Here is a 27319-nt window from a genome sequence, read left to right as displayed (position 1 = left end):
TCCCCTTTGCGTGGCTCTACGTGGCCGGAGTTTCGGTCGCGCCGGGAAAAGGCGTCACTGGTCACGTGGGCGGCGGCGGCGAGTGCGGGGGGGGGCGCCTCCTCCTCCTCCTCCGCCAGCATGGGAAGTGAGTCGGCGGGCCGGGAGGGAGGGAGGGAGGGAGGGAGCGGGCCGGAGGGGGGCGTCCTGGCCGGCGGCTTCGGGTCCCGCGCGGCTGCCGGGGGGGGCGGGGGGGGCGGCGCCTGCTGGGCTGCGCGGGGGCGAGAGGAGCCCCTTCTGGGCCCCGCAGGCCCCCCCCCGCCCGCGCAGGGCTCCGAAGCGGAAATGCAAAAAGGGCCGAAGGGGAAACGGCAGGGTTTGCTTTAAGGGGGCCAGAATGAGCGAGGAGTTGGAAGGGACCCCGGGGGGGCGTCTAATCCAGCCCCCCCACCCCCCCCCCGCGATGCAGGAATCTCAGCTAAATCACGCTGGACGGGGGGACATTGAGCCTCTGCTTAGAAATCTCCAAGGAAGAAGAGTCAACCACCACTTCTGAAAGTCTGCGCCACCGACCAACAGCTCTTGCTGCCAGAAAGTTCTTCTTGATGTTTAGTCAGAATCTCTCCTTGTAACTTGAATCTATTGTTTTGGATTCTAGACTCGAGTCTGGAGCAGGAGAAAACAAGCGTGCTCCATCTTCCATGTGACAGCCCTTGAGATATTTGAAGATGCATATCATATAGGATACATTGTGAAACACCCTGAGATCTATGGCTATAGGGTGGTCTACAAATTTAATAAATTATCTTCTTCATAAGCATCTCAAGTGGAAAAGAAATGGTTTAGCTCACAAATCATTTTGAACCATCTTGCAAATTGTGATGTTAATCTTACAGATTGTGATGTTTCAATTATTTCATATTATTTATTTCTTAAAATTTATACAAGGCTTGCTTCTGAACAACCTCTAAGCAGTTTACAAAAAGAATTAAATAAAATCATTGGTAAAAACAGCTGAAAATGACTAAAATATTACAAAAAATTAAAATCGGTGATAAACTAATAACAGGTTAAAACACAACAATGTCCTACATATCTAGGTAGGCTTATCTAAACAAAAATGTTTTAGCAGGCTCTGAAAAGAGTACAATGAAGTCATTTACCTGATGTTAAGAGACAGGGAGTGTCAAAGTTTTGGTGCTGCCACACTAAAAGATTGTTTCTTATAAATGCAGAACAAATACTATTATGTGGCAGCAGTAACAGTACAAGTTCTGCAGATTGAAGTGATGAAGTGGGCATATTATGGGTCAGGTGATTTCTCCGGTAAAGTGATGCCGAGTTGTTCAGGGCTTTCTATGCTAACAGTAATACCTTGAACTTGGCCTGGTAGCAAACTGGCAACTAGTGGAGATCTCTGACTTACAGGTGTTCCATGTTGATGGGGTCTCACTCCTGTCAGCAGTAGTGCTGCAATATTCTGCACTGACTGCAGCTTCCAGATCAAGCACAAGGCAAGCCCCACATAAAGCGCCTTGCAGTAATCCAGTCTTGATGTAACCAGTGCATGAATTGCTGTGGCTGATCTTTCCTGGTCCAGGAATGATCCTACCAGTCAATGCTAGTAAAAAATGCTTCTAGCCACAGAGGCCAGTGACAAAGATGGATCCAGAAGCACACACCCACACACCTACCCCGCTGTGAACCTGCTCCTAGGAGAGGGCAGCCCCATCCAGGGTAGACAATGGACTACTTTCTCAATTAGATGTTTTGAACTACAACTCCCATCAGCTGATGGTAGTACAAAACAACTACAGGGCACCAGGCTGGCAAAAGCTGCTCACCTTTGCTTAGATCAGGGGTGGGAAACTGGATCCAGCTGTGAAGATGGATGGATCCTTACCTCCCTCATCCCAACTTTGAGAGATGAGAAAGATTAGGTCACTCTCAAGTCCTTTTGAGTTCAATGGGTGAGAGTTAAGTATATGCGTAATTCTCCCACTGTGACCAGCATCCTGTTCCTGTGTGTGTTTGTTTGGAAGTAAGTTATATTGAATTCAGTTAAATGCACTCGCAAATTAGCATACAAAGGATTTGAGTTTTCACTTTTTAAAAAGTGTGTAACCTAGTTTGTGGCCAAAGTTCTATTTCACTAATATATAAGATAGAGCTGATGAAAATAGGGATTCTATCCCATCCCGTCCCCCCATCAAACCAGGGCATATATTTGCAGTCAGGAACATACACTAGTATGAGAAATTGAAATGTTTTCTTGGACTGGTCAAAACCTACATTCCGCTATTTTAATATTTGTCTTCTTTAACAGTCAAATTTCTAGAAGTTATTAAGCCATTCTGTGCTGTTCTTCCGGAAATCCAGAAGCCAGAAAGAAAAGTAAGTGCACATCATGGTGTCTCTTATTTGTGCAATGTTGATCAAATGTATTTTGAATTAACACAGTGGGGTTTCTTTGAGTAAACATGCTTGAGATCATGTAGTTTCTTTAGGCTCTGTACTACCTATTTAGGTTTTCTGGCTCTTCGGAATACTGTATACAGGCCTTTAGTTTGCTTGACATTGTGACAAAGTTTGTATTTGGGGATGCAAGTTGTGTTCTTCAAAAATCTAAATGTGTAAAAATCCCTCTATGTTGAAGTGATTGTTTAGGTGCTGACATGTTCCATTGATGTAGCCCTATGTTTACTTTGGTCTAGTTACACGGAGCACAATCTAGCAAACATTGGTCACAACCAACAGAGCAGTCCCAACCCACAGGCCTCCATACTGGAGGTGGTTGGGATGAGGTTGAGGTGTCCCTCTTCCAAACCCTACTCAGCTCTGCCAGCTAGGGAGCACTGCTCCCAAACAGAGATGCAATACCCCTGCTCTAGCCAGGGTGGGGAGAGAAGCCACTCTGTGGGCACAAGCTACAGGGTCCTGAGCTGGACTTGCTGTTGTCCCGTGACTACAACGGGCTTCTTCCGAGCCTCTTCGCTGTGCCATTTTGGGACCTGGTGTGTCAAAGAAGCATTTATTCCTGTTCTCCTCACATTCCACTTTTATTGGCATGAGTGGCAGGACTGTGGATGCCCCCCTGGCTCTGTCACACCATAAAGCCTCATCATAGCTGACTTGGGGGTTTTGATTACAGCCCAAGTCTGCAACCCTATGCATACTTAGCTGAGAGTAAGCCCCATTGAACTTAATGGGCATGACTTCTGAGCAGATATGCCTACCTAGATTGCAGTGCCTAGCCCAATGAGTCCAGTGGAATAAGCACTTTACTTTGCCCCTTAAGTAAGAACTTAAGCGTCAGGTGTATTGTTGTTGTACAACAGGACGTGCAAACTGTTAGTGCTTCCTGTTCCTTTGCCACTTTGGAAGGACAGACATTGTCTCTCCTCAGTATTGGAGATACGCAAGTTAGCTCCCATGTCAGAGCTTGTGCCTACCTTCTGGACTGGTGAAATGTGAATACTGTATACCCCTGATAGCATAGCCTTGTAATCAAGCCCATGGAGGTTACTAAGCCACAGAACATATGGACTGACCTCTTGGGGGCTGGCAGAGGACAGATGGAGAGCTGTGTCCTTCTGTGCTGGACAGACATATGGAGGGACTACCCTGGTTACTTGCATGCCAGTGTCTAAATACAAGTCTGCCTTAAATTGCCAGTTAGGGCTGCTTTATTGTATGTTCGCTATACTATTGGCCTGCCAGACATCTCTTTTTCCCTTTTTCTTTCTTTTTCATTGTGTTCTGCAGATTCAGTTCAGAGAAAAGGTTTTATGGACAGCTATCACCCTCTTCATTTTTCTAGTATGCTGCCAGGTCAGTATCAATGTGGTAATAACTGGCACACACGGCTGGAGACAGTAAGGGTTATTGCCATGCAGAAAAAATGTCCCAGAAGAAAAGCCCCCTCTTAGAAACAACCAACAATTCACATTTTAAAAGAAAAGAAAAAAGCTCAGTGAATTATTCACACAAAGAATTATGATATTGGCTTGAAAATAACCTGGGGCTTTTAACATTCTTTCTGTTGGGGCTGTTTCAGGTCACAATCCTGTATCCTCTTACTTGGGAGTAAGTCCTATTAAGCTCACCTGAGTAGACATGTATAGGTTTACATTGTTTTCAAGCTTTAACCAGCAACCATATGCTTGAGAAAGTCTTGAAGTAAACTGCTGATTATTGCAGTATTATATTTGTCTGTGCTCAACAAATGGATGATGGGTGGTGGTGTGGGGGGAGGGGATTCCCTCATTTATATATTTTAAGTGTAATGTTGCTATGAATCTTGCAGATACCATTGTTTGGAATAATGTCCTCCGACTCCGCAGATCCTTTCTACTGGATGAGAGTCATTCTCGCATCAAACAGAGGTCAGGGTTCTAATCATATCTCCTGCTGTCTTTTCTCTGGCTTTGGTTTACCGTCTGGAGATGGCTCATGGTGCATATACCGTATTTTTCCATGTATTGTATGAGGTTTTGTGACTCAAAAATCACATCAAAAAGCCAGGGTCGTCCAATACATGGATAGTGGCATGGTGGGGGGGGGGGGAGAAGCGGTGCACCACCAGCCAGCTCTTTGGCAGGAGCGCAAATTCACCTGATGCTGTTGCACATGGGAAGCGCTCCCTGGATCGTTTCCCACACATGGCGGCATCAGGGAAGGTTGCGCTCCTGCAAACCGGATGGCTGGAGGGAGCGCAACTTCCCCCTCTGCCACTTCCCATGGGAAACGATCTAGGGAGTGTTTCCTGTTTGCAGCTGCGTGGGGGGAGAGGCCCAACAACTTTGGGCCACCTCCCCTCATTTTCTTAAAATTTAGTCCTCCATAATGGGGGGGTCTCATACAAGGGGGCGTCTTATAGATGGAGAAGTATAGTAGTTGGGGTCACATTAATGAGAATGTGCAATTGACAAGTGCTCTTTTTATCTTGAAATTACAATTTGCATTGGTCTTTGGTTTTTGGTACTGAGAAGCTAAACAGTAAGTTTTGTTAGAGTTTGGAAAGTACTTGATGGGTTTCAAAATTACTGTATTTTGGTATGTGAATAATTTTTACCTATATTTTGCAAAATGTTTTTTCTCCCTATCACTGCAGGTCTCTTGGAGACAGGGTCAGCAGCTAGTTTTACTTGGAAGACCACTTTTTTTTGGGGGGGGCATTCTCTTTTTTTCTGTTTCTCCAAGTGGGCTCTTGCAAATCCAGTAGCCAGTGAAGCCACCTGCTGAACCTGTCAACTGGGTGTGTGTATGTGACTTATATTTCTGAAAGTGCCACATCTGACTCCCATTTCTTGTGTAAGATTTCTGATTTTAACTATGTAGTGCAGAGCAAGGAATTCTCAAAATGAGGCCATGGAGAGAAAGAGATTATCCAGCCCATTCCAGATAATACGAGCCATGCTAAAGACACTGTACATTTGAATCTTGATATTGTCTAGGAGACCTGGAGGGAAGGTATTTATTTCTAATTTGTACTAAATTAGTGTGCTCTCTTGTGCCTTTAAGAGCAGCTAATGTTGTTTGTGGAAATACTCTTCCACCCTTAATACTGTTTAATACTGCAAGCATTCTGGATGCAGTGTTTAAAGCCCAGCACTATGGTTAGGTATGTGACCAATTATATTTGAAAGACAAATATGCAGTGAACTGAGACTTTGGAGTATTTAAGGAATTGTAAGAAGTCTGTATTAGTTTACACTATTGTTAAGAGTATCTTCTCCTTTGCAGGCACGTTGATGGAGCTAGGTATCTCTCCCATTGTGACATCTGGTTTAATTATGCAGTTACTGGCTGGAGCCAAGATCATTGAAGTTGGTGACACACCAAAAGACAGAGCCCTTTTTAATGGCGCTCAGAAGTGTGAGTATTAATATCTTTGCCATAATGGAAACTTCGTTTTTTCTTAGCTAATGCTCTATTGAATTGTAGTAACCATTCTGATGAATTTGTTGTTGTTTGCTTTATTTATATGTGATTGTGTCTGATAGTATAGTGATTGTAATGTTTGTTGATTTCAGTGCTTTTGTGATTATTTTGAGCCGCTTTGCATTCAACACTTATTGTTGGAAAAGCAGAATAGACAGTTTAAATCAAAATCAAATCAAACTTTACTTATGTCTGTTAGGTCATATAAGCAGGGAATACCTACCTGCCTCTTTTGTTGTTGTTTCAGTGTTTGGAATGATAATTACTATTGGGCAAGCAATTGTGTATGTCATGACGGGGATGTATGGAGATCCTGCAGAAATGGGGGCTGGAATTTGTCTCCTGATTATAATTCAGGTACGCCTTCTGAATACTCTAAGTATAGTTAATAATTCTTTGTAACTGGTTCTTATTGTTAATTTTAATATTTCTTGTAAACCGCTTAGAGCTTTTATTACAATGAAGTGGTATATACATTTTGTTAAATAAAAAAATATTTTTTCATTATTAAAAATAAATTCAAATCAACTATAGGTCCCTCAATAGTATACTAATAAAGGGAAACAAAACTTCCTTAAAAGTTCTAATTTATTTTGTACCTTCTCTCAGATCACTCACCAAGGTGCTGTACCAGCTAGATAATATTCTATAATTATTTTCTTTGTGCTATTAAGGGGATTTGACCAAGGCCTATGTAAAAACAAAATGTCAAATATTTTCAGATATAAGATCTTTTTTTAAAAAAAATCTACTTGGACTTCCCAATGAACAACCAGGAGTCAATTAACTAACTTTATTTTTGATAATACACCATTCTTTGTTATGACAGTGCTTATTAGCTCCTCTGATTTTGGTACTATTCTTGTTGGTGAGATTTTCTTTCAAGCATCTATGCTAAGAATTGCAGTGTACATTTTAGTGATGATTCCAGAGGTTTTTGTTACTTCCTTTACTCAACTGGAATGACAGAAGGAGGAACTGCAACTCTGATAGCAAATCAGATATTAAACCACCTTTGTGGATATTTTGGTGTTTTTCACCCACAGTTGTTTGTTGCTGGCTTGATAGTGCTGCTACTAGATGAGCTCTTGCAGAAAGGCTATGGCCTGGGCTCTGGGATTTCCCTCTTTATTGCTACCAACATCTGTGAAACCATTGTCTGGAAGGCTTTCAGCCCTACAACTATTAACACTGGCAGAGGTATAGTACACTTTGAAAATCTGACCTTTTGACCAAATGCCTGCTTGTCAGCTGCTTTCTTTAGGTTAATATAGTGAGTGACCATGGATGTCGGAGTGGATGAGAGTGCTGATGGGGAATGAAGACATGGCATAGTGAGGGCACAACCTTTGCACCAAATGAACTTTAATTAGAATAATCTCTTCATAACCACAAACAGCGAAATGTCCCAGATCACTGGCTCCCAGTTGGTGGCCTGTGGACCCCAGGGGTCCATGTAACACACCCAGGAGGTCTGTGGCACATACCCACCCGCTGCCCAGGACGCCCTGTTTTGGGGTGCTGTGTTCTCGCACAGGTTGCCTGACACATGCAGGAGCCCAGAAGATGTGTGGCCCAGTTTTGCTCTGGGACATGTTGGAGGATATGGTGGCTCCATGCACATAACAAAAACTACCACAGAGATACCAACCTTTTTAAAAGTAGGGGGTCCATGGCTTGGCTTTTGAAAAGTAAGGTCCCCGGCACTTAGCTAATTGGGAAGCGCTGTCTTAGGTCACTGTGCATGCTTTATTTTCTGCTGCAAAAGGATAAGGAGGCAGCAGGTTTTTGATTATTATTTTTTGCAGGGCGGGAGGCAAAATTGATCTGGGTTTCTTAACAGGCTCTGGCAGACTCGCTGTCCAGAAGGCTGTCTCATTGTGCTAGCCATGTCATCACATCATGTCAGAGCAGAAGGTTGCTGGGCATGTGTGGTGAGGCCTCCCACCACAGTGAAACTTCTGGAGCTTCCCAGAGTCTGGAACAAAATTCCTCTTGTGATTTATGATCTGTTCATTTATGTAATATATGCTGAATGGAAATACTGTGGCACAGTTGCTGTTTTCTGATGAAAGAATAATCCCGTAGTTGGGGTATCTTGGTTGCTGTGCCAAAAGTCTGCCTGGGAATCTGCAGTACAGAAATGTTAACTTTATTTTGTTTTAGCCTCTCCAGCTTCAGCTGCAGAGTCGCGGCCTACCTGTAGAGAAGCAGTGCCCTTTTTGTCCTGAGAGGTTAGCATCTAGCATAACTTTTAAATCCAAAGGGGCAATCCTGTCATCACTTGTGCCTAGGTAAGTCCCGCTGACCTCAGTGGGAATCATGAACAATTAATTCAATGCAGGATTGCAACCCAGGTTCTGTAACTGTTCCCTCTCTCTGAGCCAGTTTCTCCCTTCTGATTTCTGAATTTTTTATTTCCTTGGATTTGCTTCTGCTACTGTGCCACACTATTTCATCTTCTGCTTATCTGCATTTTCTCTCTAACACTTCTGTTTTCCAGACAACTGATAGCTGAGCGACACTATTTTTGTTAATGGAAGGAGGGGGGGGGGATATTCCATTCTTGCACACCAAGAGGTTTACTTCTGGCGTGTGCAAAAGAAAGAGTTATCTGAGCTCAGAGAAGCCCTGAGTCACTGTTCTGAGCGTGCCTCCTAATTAGGCAGTCACGTAAATGAGCAAATTGCACCCAGTGCTTAGATGCAGCAGAGTTATTTACCCCTGTTGGAGGTTGACTGGAAGAAGGCAACACCAGAAAAGTGAATTATGCAGAAGAGACTTAATTAACTGTGGCATTGTTAGTGGGTGGTTCCCTAGGCTGGATGGAAGGAAGGCTGCCTGCTCTTGAGGGGGTTGCACTCCCTCTGAAGGAGCAGGTACACAGGTTGGGGGCACTCTTGGATTCTCTGCAGTCACTTGAGGCTCAGGTGGCCTCAGTGGCCCGGAGTACCTTCCGTCAGCTTTGGTTGGTGGCCCAGCTATGCCCCTATCTGGACAGGGATAGCCTAACTTCTGTTTTCTGTACTCTGGTAACCTCTTGGATAGATTACTGCACAGTGCTGCCTGTGAGGGCAGTTTAGAAATGTCAGCTGGTGTGGAATTTGGCAGCCAGGTTGCTCACAGGTACAAGAGAGGTTCAGCATCTTACACGGATCCTGGCCCGACTGCAGTTGATGCCAATTAGTTTCTGGGCCTAATTCAAAGTGCTGGTTTTGACCTATAAAGCCATAAATGGCTGAGGACTGCAATACCTCAAGGACTGCTTCTCCCCATATGAACTGACCCAAACCCTGTAATCATTATCTGGGGCCCTTCTTCGTAGGCCTGCTCCTTGAGAGGTCCAGAGGGTGGCAACATGGGAACGGGCCTTCTCTGCAGTGGCTGCCCATCTATGGAACGTCTCTTTAGGTGCCAGGCAAAAACATACCTCTTCTCTCAGGCCTTCAGCTAATTAAATAATCTATGGTCTTTTAAACAGGGGGCCATATATATATTGCAAACTGCCCTGTGATCCTCAGATGAAGGGCTTCATAGAAATGTAATAAATATTATTATTTTTAAATGCATCACCCTAATAATTCTTTTGGGGCAAATATTTTGTAAATTACGACTTTACACTATCACAATTCAGACATTGCTTATTAATCTGAGCTCTGAACAATCTTTTTGGTCACAAAAACAAACTAGGAAGTCTTCCATTAGTCATGTTTCCCATTTTGATTGAATTAGAAATTATGGGGAATAGATTTGGAATAGGCTAGAATATTACACTATCATTTGAAGTTTGCTTAATACCTTACCTTTACTTGGAGCTCTTAATCACAGCTTCCTGGCTCAGAGGAAAGAGGAAGCTAGAATTAATGGGAAACTTCCTGGGAATTTTTTGCTTGGCCAAAGTGAGGAGCCAAAAGGCTGCATGCACGGCCAGACATCTTGTTCATACCTCAGCTAAGTAAGTCAAGATACAGTTGTCCAAATCTAGACACTGGGTTGTTGTAACTTTTTGGATTACAACACCCAAATCCTATAAAACAAAAGCATGATGTTCTGCATTAAAAAACAGAAATGTGTTGTCATGTTTGAGGTTTTGTAATACCTGCAGAAGTTCAACACAATTTATTTTATTTGTATGCAGTCCTTTTTAGCATTCTGTTCTTTGTAAGATTTCATTCCTTGCAGTTTTTTCTCTGTGTTAATTCCATTTCCATCTTTTATTAAAAATAATCTTGTTTATCACCTGGTGAAATTTATCACCAGGCTTGTACTGTCTATATCTCATAGAGGTTACTTTATTATTTGTGGTACACACAGGAACTGAATTTGAAGGTGCCGTCATTGCGTTGTTCCACCTTTTGGCTACACGAACCGACAAAGTCCGTGCTTTACGAGAGGCTTTCTACCGCCAGAACTTGCCTAATCTTATGAATCTGATTGCTACAGTATTTGTGTTTGCTGTAGTTATATATTTTCAGGTAGGTGAAGTCTGCTGCGTACATCTTACTACAGAACTATTATTTTTCCCTCACAGAAGGAACCGTGGCCTAAGCACCCTAAACACCCCTAAAGGATCTTTGAATAGCTCACCAGGCACCAGAACGTTCACTGTAGCATTTGTGTCAGGAGGAAGGCCACATTTCAAGTTTGCAAACAACTTTTGTTAGGATAATTTTTATTCTAAATTAGTTTGAGAAGATACAGTGGTACCTCAGGTTAAGTACTTAATTCGTTCTGGAGGTCCGTTCTGAACCTGAAACTGTTCCGAGGCCGTTTAGGGCTTTAAAGGTCAGCACCAACACTTTCATTTGGAGTGGCGTTACAGTAGTTAACACCGGTGACTGTTTTCTTTTGGATACTGTAGCTTTGCTTTGTAACTGTCTCTAAAATAGAGTGCAGCTTGATTTGACCCAGATGATGGTTTGAAGGTTTATGACCCACTCCTAAGTGCTGAAGCTGAGCAGGTTTGGCCCTGTTGGATGGGAGGCTGCTCTGAACTCCTTGTATAATTATAAAATGTGTCGGTGTTGGAAATAACAGAATTGTGTGATGGTTAGCTTTGTTGCTAGATTCTGAAAATGTGAGGAACCCCCTGCTGGAGCAAACCACAGGGTTCCATCTAGTCCATGTTGCTTCCATGCACCCCAGTAACATCTGGCTACACAGAGTGTGAAGATGACACTCTTTCTTCATTGTGTGTTCTCTGGTGTCTAGCTTTCATTAATCTTTCTAATCTCCCTTTAAAGCCATCTGAGCCACTGGGTATCAGACACCCTGTGGAAGTCAGTTCCGTAGAAGTTAAATATGCTTTGTGTGAATGAGTACTTCCTCTTTGTGTGTCTGAACCTACTGCTGATCCATTTCATTTGAAGTTCCACTGTTTACTAGGAGAATGCAGAGGGAGAGGAGGGTCCAGATCTGAAGAGCCGTTGTCAGTATACTGGGTGCTTGGGCATACCTAGTGGGACTTGATTTAAAACAGAAGTGGGGTCAGGTGCCATGCCACAAACAGCTTTTGAGAAGTTTTCTTTCTTCAAAAGCTGGTTCTGATTGAGATTGAGCATGGGGAAAGAGGCATGGGGCAGGCAGAAGAGTCCTTGTATGTAGCGGCTGAGCTGGGAGGATTCTCGATTGTGACAGTGCAAACGGGCAGAAAGAAAGGAGAGACACAATTGTGCATCTGTAGAAGCAAGAGAGCTTAAGAAAAGACAGCGGAGATTTGAAATGTGGAGTGGTCTGGATGGGGAAGGGATGGAGGACTCAGACAAGGAGTATGGAGGGTGAAAGAGTGGCCACAGAAACGTTCTGCTCATGACAATTAATTGCAGAGCAGAGGAATTGTATATTGATTTGAAAAAACTAGGCAAAACCTTTGCTTCTGGCATCTAGACTTCAGCGTGCAGGCATGACCTGATAAATCCTTGGACTCAGGATCACAGGTGGCCAGTTCTGGTTAATTGTAACAGAAATGCAAATAATCCAGTCCAAAGTTCCAAGCCACTTAACAATTTCTGTGACTTCTTAGTGAATGCATTTCTGATTTTCTTACAGCTTAGTGATTAACTTTTCTTTTTTCCTCCCCAAGGGATTTCGTGTTGATCTCCCAATCAAGTCTGCTCGATATCGCGGACAATACAGTAGCTATCCTATCAAACTCTTTTACACCTCCAACATTCCCATCATTCTTCAGTCTGCCTTAGTTTCCAACCTCTATGTTATTTCTCAAATGCTGTCTGTGCGGTTCAGTGGCAACTTCTTGGTAAACTTACTTGGGCAGTGGGCGGTAAGTATTCACCCATTCCTAGAATGCGGCCTTTACAAGTAGCAGTAAGTTAGCTTTTGATCTGCAAAGGGCCCTCATGTTGCTGGTGCGTTTACTGTTTCCTCTCCAGGACGTTACTGGTGGTGGTCCAGCACGTGCCTACCCTGTTGGAGGCCTCTGCTATTACCTCTCGCCTCCAGAATCCATGGGTGCTATATTTGAGGATCCTGTCCATGTAATTGTTTATATCATATTTATGTTGGGTTCCTGTGCATTTTTTTCCAAGACGTGGATTGAAGTGTCAGGATCATCTGCAAAAGATGTAGGTATTTTTCATGACTGTTCTGTAAACCTTTGCTGCTGTTCTTCGCACAAGGCTAGTTTCTAATTATCAGAACACTGCAGCCACCTGATACACTTGTGTTTCTGCAGGTTGCCAAGCAACTGAAAGAACAGCAAATGGTGATGAGAGGCCACAGGGATACATCCATGGTTCATGAATTAAACAGGTAAGAGTTGCTGTGAATTTCCAGTTTAGCCACTAAGGAGTAAGATCATGGAACCCAATAGGTCTTGCTTCTGAGTAAGCATGTTTAAACTTGGACTATATGTTGGGGGCAGAACACAGATGCGTTCCAGCTCAATCCTGCTGCCTCTCTACCTGGCCCCTTGTTGCTGCAGTCACAATCATAAAGAAATATTGGGCTTTGTGGGTAGAAATGATTCAAACTCAGGCTGTTATTAACTAGTCTACAGCTTTTTCAGCCTCTCTGGTGGATCAAGAGGTGTGTTTTCATTTTCATGAGTCTAGTTTAACTTAATGGGGGTTAGGATTGAAGCCATAATGACTTACCTGTGCAGAAGAATGAGTTGTTCAGCCTGCTAGGCCCACATTAAAAGTGATTTCCTCCCACAGGTACATCCCCACCGCAGCTGCATTTGGAGGCTTGTGCATCGGGGCCCTCTCTGTCTTAGCGGACTTCCTTGGTGCCATTGGCTCAGGCACTGGCATTCTACTTGCTGTCACCATTATTTATCAATATTTTGAGATATTTGTCAAAGAACAGGCAGAGGTTGGAGGGGTGGGTGCTTTATTTTTCTAAATGTTGAGATACCATGTGACGTGTAAGAAAGGAACTCCTGTATTTTGATGACATGCAATCTTTTGTTCCAGTAATGCCAGTCACGCCCTCACCCCCGTTCCAAGTGCTACTTGCCATATTTCTCATAATAGGTATGGCACAATGCCTGTGTGCAGCTTCTATTCCAGCTGCCTTAAGAATAGAGAGTTTACATGGGTTAAAAATACAAAAAAAAAAATCTCCATTGTTGCCTGTGATGCTGGAAAATAGAGCATCTGCCTTCCCGTGGAAATTGTCAAAAGATGCCCATTTTGCTAGTAGAGAACACTTTGGACACTCCATTACGAGGCTTGAATGTACCTGCACACACTGGCAAAAGGGAACCACAACAATAGAGTTCCAAGTGACCACCTGTGAGAATCCCTGAGCTTATTTTAAAAAGTACATGCAATTTCCCCCCTGAAATATATATTTACATGAATTCCTTTTGATATACAACTTAAAGAAATGTGACCTGTTGCATACCCCAACTCTCCTGGTGTGTGGTCAGTGTCTGATGCCTTTGCCATGTTCCTTTGCAAGCACCATGCTTTGAAGCCAGGAGGGGGGGGTGAGAATTTTAACCATCTCACTTGCAAATTTGGGATCTGTGAAGGCACATGGGAGGAGTAAGGTTGGAAGTCCTTATCCAAGATTCCCAGCAGCCAGTAGCAGCCTTCTAAGTGCTGCTTTGCCTTATTATAGACCCATGTGTTCTTTGAAGCAGGGGGAATCTATACTGTTGAAACTTCTCCCCTTCTTCTTCCAAAGCCCTAGGTCTTAAAGCAGAGGAAATTAGCAGGTCATGCTGAAAAAGAAATCATTGTGCTTCTTGGCAGCAGTGTAAGCAGTGTAAACATTAGACAATAAACTTATTTAATTAAAATGTTGCTTTATTTGTTGTAAAAGATGCTTTACTTACTAGACTTTCAACTCTCCCATTAAACTCAAGGGACTTAACATTGGCTGGATGAAAATACTTTTACTAGAGCCTGTAAGGTGGGTCAGTGTTACCTCTCATTTGGGATTTATAAAAACTGTGGCTAAGAGAGATTAGCTTGTTGAAGACAGCCTTCTTCCCCTTCTACACTAGAGATTTATGGGCTCTGGTACTTATTCTTACTATGTGCAAATTGCTTTACCATGATTTTTATTTTGTTAAACTAGTTGGTGTGCCCCCAAGCCAAGAATTGATTTTGCTACTCTCAAGGTGTGTAAAATTACATTTGGTGTTGCCATAACCTTGTCACCTTCTGTTTAGTCCATAAAAGTTTTTAACAGCAGAGTTCTACTATCCTGGTTTGTAACAGTGCAGTATCTATGGCATGGGAGTCTCTGTGAAGTAATGAGGAATGAGTCCTGTAAGCTTCCACTGCCATTCAGCTTTTCTGGACTTGTAGCAGAGTAAACACAGCGTGTGCTCAGAGCTTGCAGGGCAGCAGTTGAAGAAGGCGCAAAAAGCGGTTTCTTGTGTGTGTGTGTTTCTTTGTGGCTGATTAGCTGCTCTCCCTGTGCTCTCCCTAGCGGCGCGTGCAGTTTGATCCATCTTTTAGATTTAGGGGAGCTAGTCTCAAACGTTTGTTGGGGGAGACCTAGGTTTTTTTGTGGGGGGAGTTATCTGTCCTGTCTTCACGCTTTTTATGATGGAGGACCGCTGTAGCCACCCCCAACGACACGTTCTCAAGATGGAGGGGGAGGGAACAGCTGCAGTCGCCTGCGGTTCCTGCGCAATGTTTGCCATCTTGCCAAAGGTTGCAGGCAGCTTTACCTGCAGCAATTGCATGTTGATTGCTCTCTTAGAAGACAAAGTCCAGCAACTGGAGGAACGTGTAGCTATGCTCCAAGGAATTAGAGAGCTGGAGCTCTTCTTGGAAGCAACAGAGAATACCATCTCCACCAAGGAGGAGACAGGGGACACCCCTGAGAAGGAGGCTAGTTCACCAACACAGGTGCCAGATATATGGAGAAACGTGACTCAAAGAAGTAGGAGGTCCAGGGTTCGCTCTGATTGTTTAGAAATACACAATCACTTTGAAGTCCTCTCCCCTAGCATGGAAGATGAAACAGACTCCATTTGAGGATCTCTCCCTCATTACAGTTGATCAGGTATATGAAGACGAGCAGCAAAGTCAGTCCTCAGGGAATGTGCAGGCGACCTTGGAACGGACAGCTCACGGAAGAACCCCAACCAAACCTAAGAGGAGGCGTGTAGTGGTGATAGGGGATTCCCTACTGAGGGGAACAGAAGCAGTGATCTGTGGGCCTGACAAGATGTCTCGGGAGGTGTGCTGTCTCCCTGGGGCTAAGATCCAAGATGTAACTGAACGACTGCAAGGAATCATAAAACCCACTGACAAATACCCCTTCCTCTTGGTTCATGTGGGAACCAATGACACTGCAAGCAATAGCCTCCAGAAGATCAAAAGAGACTACGAGGCTCTGGGCAGGAAATTGAAGCAATTAAATGCACAAATTGTCATCTCATCTGTCCTCCCAGTTGAATGACGTGGCCCAGGGAGAGAGGGGAAAATAGTGGAAGTGAACAGCTGACTTCGCAAATGGTGTAAACAGGAACGGTTTGGATTCTTAGATCACGGACTGCAGTTTCTTGAAGATGGACTTCTGGCAAGCCATGGGCTGCACCTCACAACGGTTGGGAGAAATGTTTTTGCCAAAAATCTCAGAAACCTCATCAGGAGGGCTTTAAACTGACTAATGTGAGGAAGGGAGACAGTGCTCCTTAAGGTAGAAGTCTATCAATTGATGAAGATGATCATCCAAATGTCATAGACCAAATGGAGCAAACAGCACGCAGACCTAGTGGTGGGAGGAAAAAATCCTTAAATAAGAGACACGGGGGAATGATTAATGGACTTCAATGTCTGTACACTAATGCGCAAAGCATGGGAAATAAACAAGATGAGCTTGAGCTCTTGGTACAGCAAACTAAATATGACATAATAGGCATCACTGAAACCTGGTGGGATATGTCCCACGATTGGAATGTAATAATGGAGGGATACAATCTATTTCAGAGAAACAGACCAGACAAGAAAGGAGGAGGAGTGGCGGCGTTATATGTCAGGGATGTGTATACCTGTGAAGAGATCCAAGATTTAGAACCTCAAAGCCAAAGTGAGAGCATTTGGGTCAAAATTAAGGGAGAGAAGAATAACAGAGACCTCATTGTGGGAGTTTACTATAGATCCCCAAGCCAAACGGAGGACATAGATGATGCCTTCCTGGAACAGATGGCCAAGCATGCAAAAGTAAGGGAGGTAGTAGTAATCGGGGACTTCAATTACCCGGATATTTGTTGGATGTCCAACTCAGCCAAGAGCATAAGGTCAAACAGATTCCTCACTGGCCTTGCAGACAACTTCATTGTCCAGAAAGTGGGAGAAGCAACAAGAGGAACAGCCATTTTAGATCTGGTCCTAACCAATCTTGATGACCTGGTTAGTGGGGTAGAAGTGGAAGGATCATTAGGCACGAGTGATCATGCTCTTCTGAAGTTTACTATACAGCGGAAAGGAGCAGCCAAGCATACTAGGACTCAATTTCTTGACTTTAAGAAAGCCGACTTCATAAAACTTAGGGAAGTGCTGGGTGAGATCCCATGGACAGTAATACTAAAAGGAAAGGGAGTTCATGATGGCTGGGAGTTTGTTAAGAGGGAGATAGTAAAAGCACAACGTCAGGCAATACCAATGAGACGGAAACATGGAAGGTGCCTAAAGAAGCCAGGGTGGCTATCTAAAGACCTTTTAACTGAGTTAAGATTAAAAAAGGATGTGTACAAAAAATGGAAAAGGGGGGAAACCACCAAAGAGGAATTCAAACAAATAGCCAGCACGTGTAGACACAAAGTCAGAAAAGCTAAAGCACAGAATGAACTCAGGCTTGCTAGAGAGGTTAAAAGCAACAAAAACGGCTTTTATGGGTATGTCCGTAGCAAAAGGAAGAACAAAGAAACAGTGGGGTCACTCAGAGGAGAAGATGGTGAAATGCAAACAGGGGACACAGAAAGGGCTGAACTCCTCAATGCCTTCTTTGCCTCAGTCTTCTCCGATAAAGAAAACAATGCCCGACCTGAAGAATTTGGAGCAAATGATTCAGCAAAGGAAACACAGCCCAGCATAACTAAGGAGATAGTACAAGAATATTTGGCTAGTTTAGATGTATTCAAGTCTCCAGGGCCAGATGAACTGCACCCAAGAGTATTAAAAGAACTGGCAGATGTGATCTCAGAACCACTGGCAGTCATCTTTGAGAATTCCTGGAGAACAGGCAAAGTCCCGGCAGACTGGAGGAGGGCAAATGTTGTCCCTATTTTCAAAAAGGGGGAAAGAGAGGACCCAAATAATTATCGCCCAGTCAGTCTGACATCAATACCAGGGAAGATCCTGGAGCAGATCATTAAGCAAACAGTCTGTGAGCACCTAGAAAGGAATGCTGTGATCACCAATTGTCAGCATAGATTTCTGAAAAATAAGTCATGTCAGACTAACCTGATCTCGTTTTTTGACAGAATTACAAGCCTCGTAGATGAAGGGAACGCAGTGGATGTAGCCTACCTTGATTTCAGCAAGGCATCCAACAAGGTGCCCCATGATATTCTTGTAAAGAAGCTGGTAAAATGCAGTCTTGACTATGCTATCACTCAGTGGATTTATAACTGGCTGACTGACCGAACCCAAAGGGTGCTCATAGAATCATAGAATCATAGAGTTGGAAGAGACCACAAGGGCCATCGAGTCCAACCCCCTGCCAAGCAGGAAACACCATCAGAGCACTCCTGACATATGGTTGTCAAGCCTCTGCTTAAAGACCTCCAAAGAAGGAGACTCCACCGCACTCCTTGGCAGCAAATTCCACTGTCGAACAGCTCTTACTGTCAGGAAGTTCTTCCTAATGTTTAGGTGGAATCTTCTTTCTTGTAGTTTGGCTCCATTGCTCCGTGTCCGCTTCTCTGGAGCAGCAGAAAACAACCTTTCTCCCCCCTCTATGTGACATCCTTTTCTATATTTGAACATGGCTATCATTTCACCCCTTAACCTCCTCTTCTCCAGGCTAAACATGCCCAGCTCCCTTAGGCATCGTTTCCAGGCCTTTGACCATTTTGGTTGCCCTCCTCTGGACACGTTCCAGTTTGTCAGTGTCCTTCTTGAATTGTGGTGCCCAGAACTGGACACAGTACTCCAGGTGAGGTCTGACTGCTCATCAATGGTTCCTCTTCATCCTGGAGAAGAGTGACTAGTGGGGTGCCACAGGGTTCTGTCTTGGACCCGGTCTTATTCAACATCTTTCTCAACGACTTGGATGATGTACTCAAGGGCATCCTGATCAAATTTGCAGATGACACCAAACTGGGAGGGGTGGCTAACACCCCAGAGGACAGGATCACACTTCAAAACGACCTTGACAGATTAGAGAACTGGGCAAAAAGAAACAAGATGAATTTTAACAGGGAGAAATGTAAAGTATTGCACTTGGGCAAAAAAAAATGAGAGGCACAAATACAAGATGGGGGACACCTGGCTTGAGAGCAATACATGTGAAAAGGATCTAGGAGTCTTGGTTGACCACAAACTTGACATGAGCCAACAGTGTGACGCGGCAGCTAAAAAGGCCAATGCAATTCTGGGCTGCATCAATAGGAGTATAGCATCTAGATCAAGGGAAGTAATAGTGCCACTGTATTCTGCTCTGGTCAGACCTCACCTGGAGTACTGTGTCCAGTTCTGGGCACCACAGTTCAAGAAGGACACTGACAAACTGGAACGTGTCCAGAGGAGGGCAACCAAAATGGTCAAAGGCCTGGAAACGATGCCTTATGAGGAACGGCTAAGGGAGCTGGGCATGTTTAACCTGGAGAAGAGGAGGTTAAGGGGTGAAATGATAGCCATGTTCAAATATAGAAAAGGATGTCACATAGAGGAGGGAGAAAGGTTGTTTTCTGCTGCTCCAGAGAAGCGGACACGAAGCAATGGATCCAAACTACAAGAAAGAAGATTCCACCTAAACATTAGGAAGAACTTCCTAACAGTAAGAGCTGTTTGACAGTGGAATTTGCTGCCAAGGAGTGTGGTGGAGTCTCCTCCTTTGGAGGTCTTTAAGCAGAGGCTTGACAACCATATGTCAGGAGTGCTCTGATGGTGTTTCCTGCTTGGCACGGGGTTGGACTCGATGGCCCTTGTGGTCTCTTCCAACTCTATGATTCTATGATTCCATGCTCTTGTGTGTGAGCATGCGGCTTCTCCTCTAATCTAAGAAACTTTATTTATGTGCAGCAGCAACAATAAATCAACACCTTCAGGAGACATCATCTTGTCTCCAGTCTCGAACAAAACCGAAAACAGACTGAACACAAAGAACAGATCCCCGGATGGAGACCACCCCAGTGGGCAGGATGCAGACTCTGAGCTGTTTATAAGCTCTGATTCTCCTCAGACCCCTCTTGTCCTGCACCGCTGGGGGAATGCAAGCAACATCACTTACCCCAAAAGCAACCCTGCACAGAACTCACTGTGTCTTTGGAAGCTCAAAGGTTTAGTAAACCCATCTGCCAGTTTCTGCTGGCTTGGACAGTACTTCAGCAAGCCTGTCTGGACACTCTGACACACATTTTGGAAATGTATGTCTAAATGTTTGGTTCTGGACTTGAACTGTCCAGACTCTGCCATCTTCAGATAGAGTTGATTGTCTTCCCAGTGATGGGCAAACAACAATCCCCACAGATTTCTTGGCCCAAACAAGTGTAAAACTCTAGTTCCCTGCAGAATTCTGACAACTCACTGAACAATGAGTAGAGGAAAGCACAATGAGACTTTGCTTTCGGGACTTCCACCCAACTAGAGATTTCCCAAACTTTATTACCATTCCAGACACAGACTTCCTGTCTTCCAGATTCGCCCAGTAGGTGAGCTGTGCTTCACCCTCAGCTGACAGCTTGAGGCAGAAATCTTTGGTATCCTGCAGGTATCAGAGCACCCTCTTGATACCATTCCAGGCACTCACATTTGGCTTTGTAGCCTCCCTGCTGAGCAGATTCACAGCAAACGCTATGTCAGGTCTGCTCCACTGGGAGAGATACAACAGACTACCCAGAGCTGTCTGAAAGATCTCAGTGTTTTCGAACTCAGCATGTTCCCCAAGCTTACTGTCTTTCACGTAGCTTGTCTCCGTGGGTGTTCTGACCCCTGCACATTCAGACATTTTGAACTTCTCAAGCAACTGCTCAATCTTGCCTTTCTGACTGAGAGCTTTCGTCCTGGGTTCTATCAACCTGAACGCCTAGGTAAATTTTCACTGGAACTAGGTGTTTGAGCTGGAAACGTTTCCCAAACTCTTTGGCAAAACCTTGAACCCGTTTCTCAGTCCTGGCCACATAGATTAAATCAAGTACAGGCAGCTGTCAGCAAGACTCCTCTTGAAACCCATGCCCTGCAAGGCTTCATTCAGACACAAGTTACAGTTCCTGGCCGATTGTTTCAGGCTGTAAATGGATTTGTGGAGCTTCCACTGCATCTGGCCTATTGCCCTCAAACCCTGGAGGAAGCATGTACAGATCCTCCTTTAGGTCTGACTTCAAATAGGCTACATCCACATCAAAGTGATGCACCTGATGACCTCTCTGTGCAGCAGCGGCTAAGAGCATATGCAGAGTTTTACTTCTGGAAGTAGGGGCATACACTTCAGTGTAATGCAGCCCCTTCCGCTGCGTGAAACCTCTGGCTACTAACCTAGCCTTGTACAGTGGTACCTCGGGTTACATACGCTTCAGGTTACAGACTCGGCTAACCCAGAAATAGTGCTTCAGGTTAAAAACTTTGCTTCAGGATGAGAACAGAAATCGTGCTCCGGCAGCGCGGCAGCAGCGGGAGGCCCCATTAGCTAAAGTGGTGCTTCAGGTTAAGAACAGTTTCAGGTTAAGTATGGACCTCCGGAACGAATTAAGTACTTAACCCGAGGTACCACTGTACTGTGGTTCCCCAGGTGCTGTGGGTTTAAGACGGTAAACCCAATGGCTGCTCACGGCCTGCTTGCCTGCTGGCAGCGTCGTAATAGAGAACACACCTAGAGACTCCATTGAGCTCAACTGTTTATTCATTGCCTCTTGCCATTTCCTGGCTTCTGCTTCAGGCAGTTTCTGAACCTCCTCAAAGCTGGTTCACATTGAGCCACACCAACCCACAAGCTAGTGACATCAAACCTTTCGAGTGGTTTTCCCTTTGTAGCACGAGCTGACCGTCTGAGCACTTCAGTTGCCCCCTCTGACCCACTAGGGCCAGCTAGTGTGTCCTTGCCTTCAGAGGACTGCCCCTCTGACTTACTGCGCCTTCTGGACTCAGCTGAACCTGTGGGCAATGAAGGTGCACTCCTTTGCTCTAGCTTAACAGCTTTAGGGTATGCCCTTTCCTGTTCCTGCCCTTGGTCAGGGACCTGATCCTCAACAGCAGGATCAGTTCCTGTCTCTTCCTCCTCAGCAGAGTCAGGCAGACTCTGAAAGAATGTCTGGATTCCCACGGATGCGTGTCCACCCACTTTGCTCACAGAACTCAGCACTCCTGCTGACTAGAATCCTAGACTGATTGCCTTCTGGATAAGCAAACCTCCACCCCTTGGTCCCCGGCTCATACCCACAAAAGATCATTCTTTGGGACCTAGGGCAACCCTTTATGCGTTTGGCTTTTGGCACAAGGACCCAAGCCTTGCATCCAAACACATGGAAGAAATGCACCTTGGGCTTCTTACCGTGAAGCAGAAAATAGGGCGTGTCCCCTACTACAGAACTGTACGAGTGGTTCAAAGTGAAGCTCGCAACTTTCCACGCTTCCGCCCAAAAGCGCTGGCTTCTGTTGCCTCCTGCAGCGTTCAGTTCCAACATTCTGCCACCCCATTCTCCTGAGGAGAATGCGTGACTCAACCTGTGGAGTATCCCTTTCTGGCGGAAGAAGTTCTGCAGCACCAACCTGGTGAACTCCCCACCATGATCTGATTGAAAGCTCCGGACCCTCAGTGAGAACTGTAGTTCAACTGCAGGGATCCAGTCTTCCACCAAGGCAGCAGCCTCTCCTTTGTGCTGTAGAGTGAACACCCACCCATTTCGGGGGAAATCATCTACCAGAGATAACACAAATTTGGCCCCACCCAGACTGGCAACTTGCATAGGGCCGCAAAGGTCTGCATGAACTAGCTCAAAAGGTTTTGTGGTTACCCTGTCAGACCTAGGGTAAGTGCATGTTTGAACCTTAGCTTACTTGCAGGCCCTGCAATCCAGGTATTTGGCACATGCCTTCATCTTGCACCCCTCAGTGCAACCTGGGATCTTCACATACCCCCAGTTGACGTGTGACATTCTTTGGTGCCACAGATGATGGCACCCATCATGGACAGGAACATTAGCACACTGCGCTTGTGCTGGCTCAGTGGGACCTTTACCTGCAATAGGTGTTTCCAGAACAAACAGCCTGTTTTTGCATTCAACACTGACCAGTTGTCGCCCACCTCTGGAAATAGAACATTATCCTCAAAACACACTTTGAAACCATCATTGACAAGAGAAGAAACAGATAGCAAACAGCACTGTATCTTTGGCATGATGTAGGCCTCAATCTCCGCCTGCAAAAAAGAAGCATAAACTGAGCCAGACACAATTGACATTTGGAACCATCTGCAAGAGTCACACTTTTTCCTGTCGTCACAGCCCTGCAGTTCCTCAAAAGACCAGCAGAGGGCATTAGATGATGACTGGCACCACTGTCAATCAGCTAGATCAGCACGTGGCCTTGGTCACAGTTTTTCACTGTCATAGAAGCAGCCAGGTGGTGTTGTGACTATGTGTCTCTGTCGGTTCTCTTGGGGCCTCTCTGAGTCTTCCCATGCTTGGCAGCGCCTCTAATCTGGTTGCCCTAGGAAACAGCCCTGGAGGCTTCCTGTGGCTCCACTGGGCACTGTCTGACCAGATGGGAATCCGAGCCACAACGAAAACAAGACAAAAAAAGCTTTCACTGTTTCTTCACTTCTCCCTGCACCCCCACTCCTGGATGCAGGACAGCCTGAGCTTGCTCACCCTCCATCTTCTCCCGGCGTTGCTCCTCATCACACAGCCTCCCTGAGATAAACTCTAGCATCAGCTGCTCCACTGGCATGGCTTCAAGGGTCAAACACAAATGCTCATAGCTTTTGTCCAAAGAACTCAGAAGAATATAAACTCTTCTTCCAGAAGGGCCACATTGAGCTGCCGCAGCCTACTGAACACAGCCAGCATATGCGTAATGTGGTCTCTAGCAGGTTCTCCAGGACATAGTTTCATCTCAAAAAGACTCCTTGTCACATGAATCTTGGCTCCTGCTGTAGTGCATAGGCGCACTCTCTCCAGAGCCTGCCAGATCTCTTGGCTGGTCCCTAGCCCATCAACATGGGGCAATTGGGAAGAGACCAAACTGAGCACCAGAAGGCCCATAGTTCTCTGGTCTCTCCTCAATGCAGCAGCAGCTGTTGCTCTTGCAGCTGCAGCTGCATCCGCCAGTGCAGGAACTGGGGCGTTCTGCATACATTCCCAGAGCCCCTTGCCTGTAAGCCAAGCCCTAACTCTTCATTTTTATTTTTTTTAAAAAAATTTTTATTGGGTTTTCCGCTTTTATAAAAACAAAACACACACAAATAATAACACATAACAAAACATGTATAAATTCAGCCAGTCCTCGTTTCATAACCTTATTCCCTGACTTCCCCCCATCCCCCCTCTTGCATCCCAATTCCCAAAATTATATCAGCAAGTTGGTATTTCTCCTCTTAACCATCTTATTCGTCTTATTACCTCTTTTGTAATTAAAATTGATATTCCTAAGTTGGACTTAAATTCTCTTCCATCGATTTTTCATTTTATCTTAATTAGAAGTCATATCAACCAAACCTAAAAGTCTTAGGAGTTTCTGATAATCTCCTCTTCCCTCCCTCCCATCCCCGGTTTTTGTCCCTTCCCAATGAAAGTCCAAGGTCAAGATTCTCAGCCTGGGTTCCTCACGTCCGAGGCTTTCAAATCTCTTTCAGTCCCTCTCCGCCGGTCTTGTTGGTAGTCCTTTATGTCAGTCGTCGAGCCTGGAAAAAACTCTTTCGGCGTCCAAGTATATTCTCTTCCCACAAGGAGGTTTGTAGTCAACTGCTGGTAAATTTCCACAAAGCCTGTATCCTCAGAACCAAAGTCCAAACGGAGGCCCCAATCATATCTCTTTATTTTAAGCTCCTGTATTCCATATTGTCCCAGGGCCTCCTCCTTCTTCTTCTGCATCTTTCGCAGACTTGTGGTAGATGTGTTCCCAAAATCTCCTTGCTTGTATTCCACAGATGTCAGCTTTTGGATGTTGCTTCCCAAAGTTACTTTCTCTTTTTCTTGTTTAGTCTCTTCCACCTCTGAATATATTGTTTCCCCTTCAGCTGTGGATTCTTTCTCATTCAGGTCCTCAACACACACAGCAGAGTTGCCTGTTCCCAAGGTCATAGTCATAAGTTGTTTATTCATGGCCAAGCTCTGCTCTTGTAAGGTTCCCACCAATTGAAACATCCTTTCGATTTCCACTAGTAACTTTCCATCCACAGCCATTGTATCCATTGTAATTTCACAGAATTCCCCCTAGGGGGAATCTGGTTACTTGTTAGTCTTTTGCTCAACAACCCTTTAACTTCTTATTATTACTTTGTTTCCAACAATTTTGACTCAATTGTAGCTCGTCTTAGTCCAGGGGGGTCTTAAACAACAATTTTTCCGCTTTAAATTGCCCGTTTGACAGCTTTGACAGCTGTCAAACTCCGCAGCTCTTACACAGGCACAAAGGCAGGACGCTCCCGGACCCGGGAGGGGGGGTTGTTTAAAACAAAAAGAAGGCTTCTGAAACTCCACTCTCCAGCATAAGATTTCCCTTAGCCAAATCTTGAAAGTTAATGTCCTTTTTAACTCACCCCACCGAGGGTAGGCTCTCCAGCTTAGCTCTTATGTCGTTGCTTAGATCTTCTGCAAGGGGGGGGGTGCGGACTTCCTTTTAGCACACCCCCCCGGTCGTCTCTAATTCAAGGTAAAAAATTTTAAAGTCCCAATCCGTCTTACTCGCGGGTAGTTCTTTCAATCCAAATTTCCAAGGAAGGAAGTCAGCGCTCTCTGGTCATGGCTCGCGGCTTCGCTCCACCGAGGTAGCGATTGACTCTCAGTGCCACGCCACCCCCGTATCCCCTCCGCAGCCTTTAAAAAGGCTCTTTGCGAATCAGGGGGGGCGCTTAAGGCACCCGCCGAGTCTTCAGTCCGCAGGCATCCGCGCCTGCGGTTTTTAAGGGTCCCCGCGTCGCCGGCGCGGCAAAGACCCGTCCCCGGTGGAGCCGATTCCCTCCGCAGCTCGGAGGGAATCCGCCATTTCCAGATCGCGTCAACCCGGAAGTCCCCAAGCCCTAACTCTTCAGGGCCAATCCTCCCTGTTGTGCCCATTGAGCCTCTCAAATGGGACACTGAAGGTCTCCTGAGCCTCTGCCATCTTCTTCGGGGCTTAGCCTACTCACGCTCCTGCCAGCCGGTCCTTGAAGAGGCGATCTCCACAGCGAGGTCCTCCTTTATCAGTGAGTTCCAATGCCTTGCCTTAAGCACACAGAATGGCAGGGTCTCTAGCTGGACTTTGCAGTTCTTCTCACACAGACACAGCACAGGCGTGGCTGAAAACCTCCATAACCTGGAAGGCTAGCACCCATAACCTGTGAAGTAATGAGGAATGAGTCCTGTACGCTTCCACTGCCATTCAGCTTTTCTGGACTTGTAGCAAGAGTAAACACAGTGTGTGCTCTTGTGTGTGAGCGTGCAGAAAACAGTCTGTACGTGGCTTCTCCTCTATTTATGTACAGCAACAACAATAAATCAACACCTTCGGGAGACAGCACCTTGTCTCCAGTCTTGGACACAACCAAAGCAGACTGAAGACAAAGAACAGATTCCCGGATGGAGACCACCCCAGTGGGCAGGACGTAGACTCTGAGCTGTTTAACCCTATAAGCTCTGATTCTCCTCACAGTCTCCTGTATCCTTACTGGCAGCACTACAGTTTTCAACAGGGCACTCACAATGCCCCTTGCCACTCTGCGTTTATTTAAAACATTTATACCATATGTCTTCCTGTATTAAAAAAAATCCACCCCAACAAAAAATAAAAAAGCTAAAAACTCTAGACTATCACAAGCAACAGTCAATGTGAGAAAATGCCCGCACTGACTCAAAAGCTTGACTTGAGATAGTGCCACAAAGACATCTCTGTGTACAGTATTCAGAAACCAAGCTGCTACCACAATAGACATCTCCCTGGTAAGCACCTGCCTAACTTCTGAAGTGACTGTAACAAAGATCTCCTCAGATACAAGGTAGACCATATGATCTTGTCATACAGTCCATGTACATTGTTAATCCCAAATTGTGAGACAGCTCTCCCTGATACATTGGGCGAAATACAGAAGGCAAGATGGACCGGGACAATCTTTATAGACAGCTGCATCCCTGTCTTGGAGGAGGATGCTATCTTTATGCACATACCAGAGTGTGTGTTCCTGATAATTTAAGAGAAGTACCATAGACTGATGGGATGAGTTTAATGTTTCTATTAAATGAGTCCGGCTGTTACTTGGATTCTAGCATGAGTACAGAACGTAGAAGTAGACAGAGTGTAATTTCAGTCCAGATCTAATTACTAAATGTTGCAGCTGCCAATCAGGCAAGCTATTGGGTTAAAGCTGCCAAAGCAAGATGTTTATCTAGTCCCCAAATAAGGTTCAAAAGCTTGTACTGTATTCTCTTGAATAAGTGGACTTTCCCATTCACACCATATACTTAAGACACACACTGCTTAAATGTAGTTATGACTGGGTTGTTGATATCACACAGTACTCAACTTTTTATAGTGCTTGAGAATATTCAATGTCTATGTAAAAACCCTTGCAGAATCCTCACACGGCGGCAGCAGGAAGCCCCATTAGCTAAAGTGGT

At 45.0% G+C, this 27319-nt stretch overlaps 2 protein-coding genes and 1 long non-coding RNA gene across 6 annotated transcripts in view; 2 read left to right on the top strand and 1 right to left on the bottom strand.

Annotated features, from left to right (window-relative positions):
- DHTKD1 (dehydrogenase E1 and transketolase domain containing 1) overlaps nucleotides 1-27319 on the top strand; it is a 64035-nt gene that overhangs the window by 25845 nt on the left and 10871 nt on the right. For 2 of the 4 annotated variants that reach the window (XR_014516762.1, XR_014516763.1), the window contains exon 18: nucleotides 16052-16253. The exons of the other annotated variants lie outside the window; for them this stretch is intronic. The gene's annotated coding sequence lies outside the window, so the exon portion shown is untranslated. Of the gene's footprint in view, nucleotides 1-16051; nucleotides 16254-27319 lie in introns of those variants that run through there. 4 annotated transcript variants of the gene reach the window in all.
- Nucleotides 60-14192, top strand: SEC61A2 (SEC61 translocon subunit alpha 2). Its single transcript, XM_083464189.1, has 12 exons — nucleotides 60-127; nucleotides 2306-2373; nucleotides 3745-3810; nucleotides 4286-4364; nucleotides 5725-5856; nucleotides 6170-6279; nucleotides 6969-7122; nucleotides 10237-10397; nucleotides 12005-12202; nucleotides 12312-12503; nucleotides 12614-12690; nucleotides 13098-14192. Exons 1-12 carry the CDS (start codon nucleotides 121-123, stop codon nucleotides 13282-13284), a joined length of 1431 nt encoding a protein of 476 aa, XP_083320315.1. The 5' UTR covers nucleotides 60-120; the 3' UTR covers nucleotides 13285-14192.
- On the bottom strand, nucleotides 14175-27262 carry LOC310688107. The gene is made up of 2 exons (XR_014516781.1): nucleotides 26044-27262; nucleotides 14175-14637 (listed from the first exon to the last, which is right to left on the bottom strand). It is a non-coding gene; the product is annotated as an uncharacterized lncRNA (long non-coding RNA).

This window comes from Podarcis liolepis (assembly GCF_965112155.1).
Source record: "Podarcis liolepis genome assembly, chromosome: 10".
Taxonomy (NCBI): domain Eukaryota; kingdom Metazoa; phylum Chordata; class Lepidosauria; order Squamata; family Lacertidae; genus Podarcis; species Podarcis liolepis.
This window is presented reverse-complemented; position numbering and strand designations above follow the sequence as displayed.

Coding starts and splice junctions, on each gene's coding strand:
- SEC61A2 (XM_083464189.1), top strand. Junction 3,811..4,285: donor TTTTTCTAGTATGCTGCCAG/GTCAGTATCAAT, acceptor TGAATCTTGCAG/ATACCATTGTTTGGAATAAT. Junction 4,365..5,724: donor CATTCTCGCATCAAACAGAG/GTCAGGGTTCTA, acceptor TCTCCTTTGCAG/GCACGTTGATGGAGCTAGGT.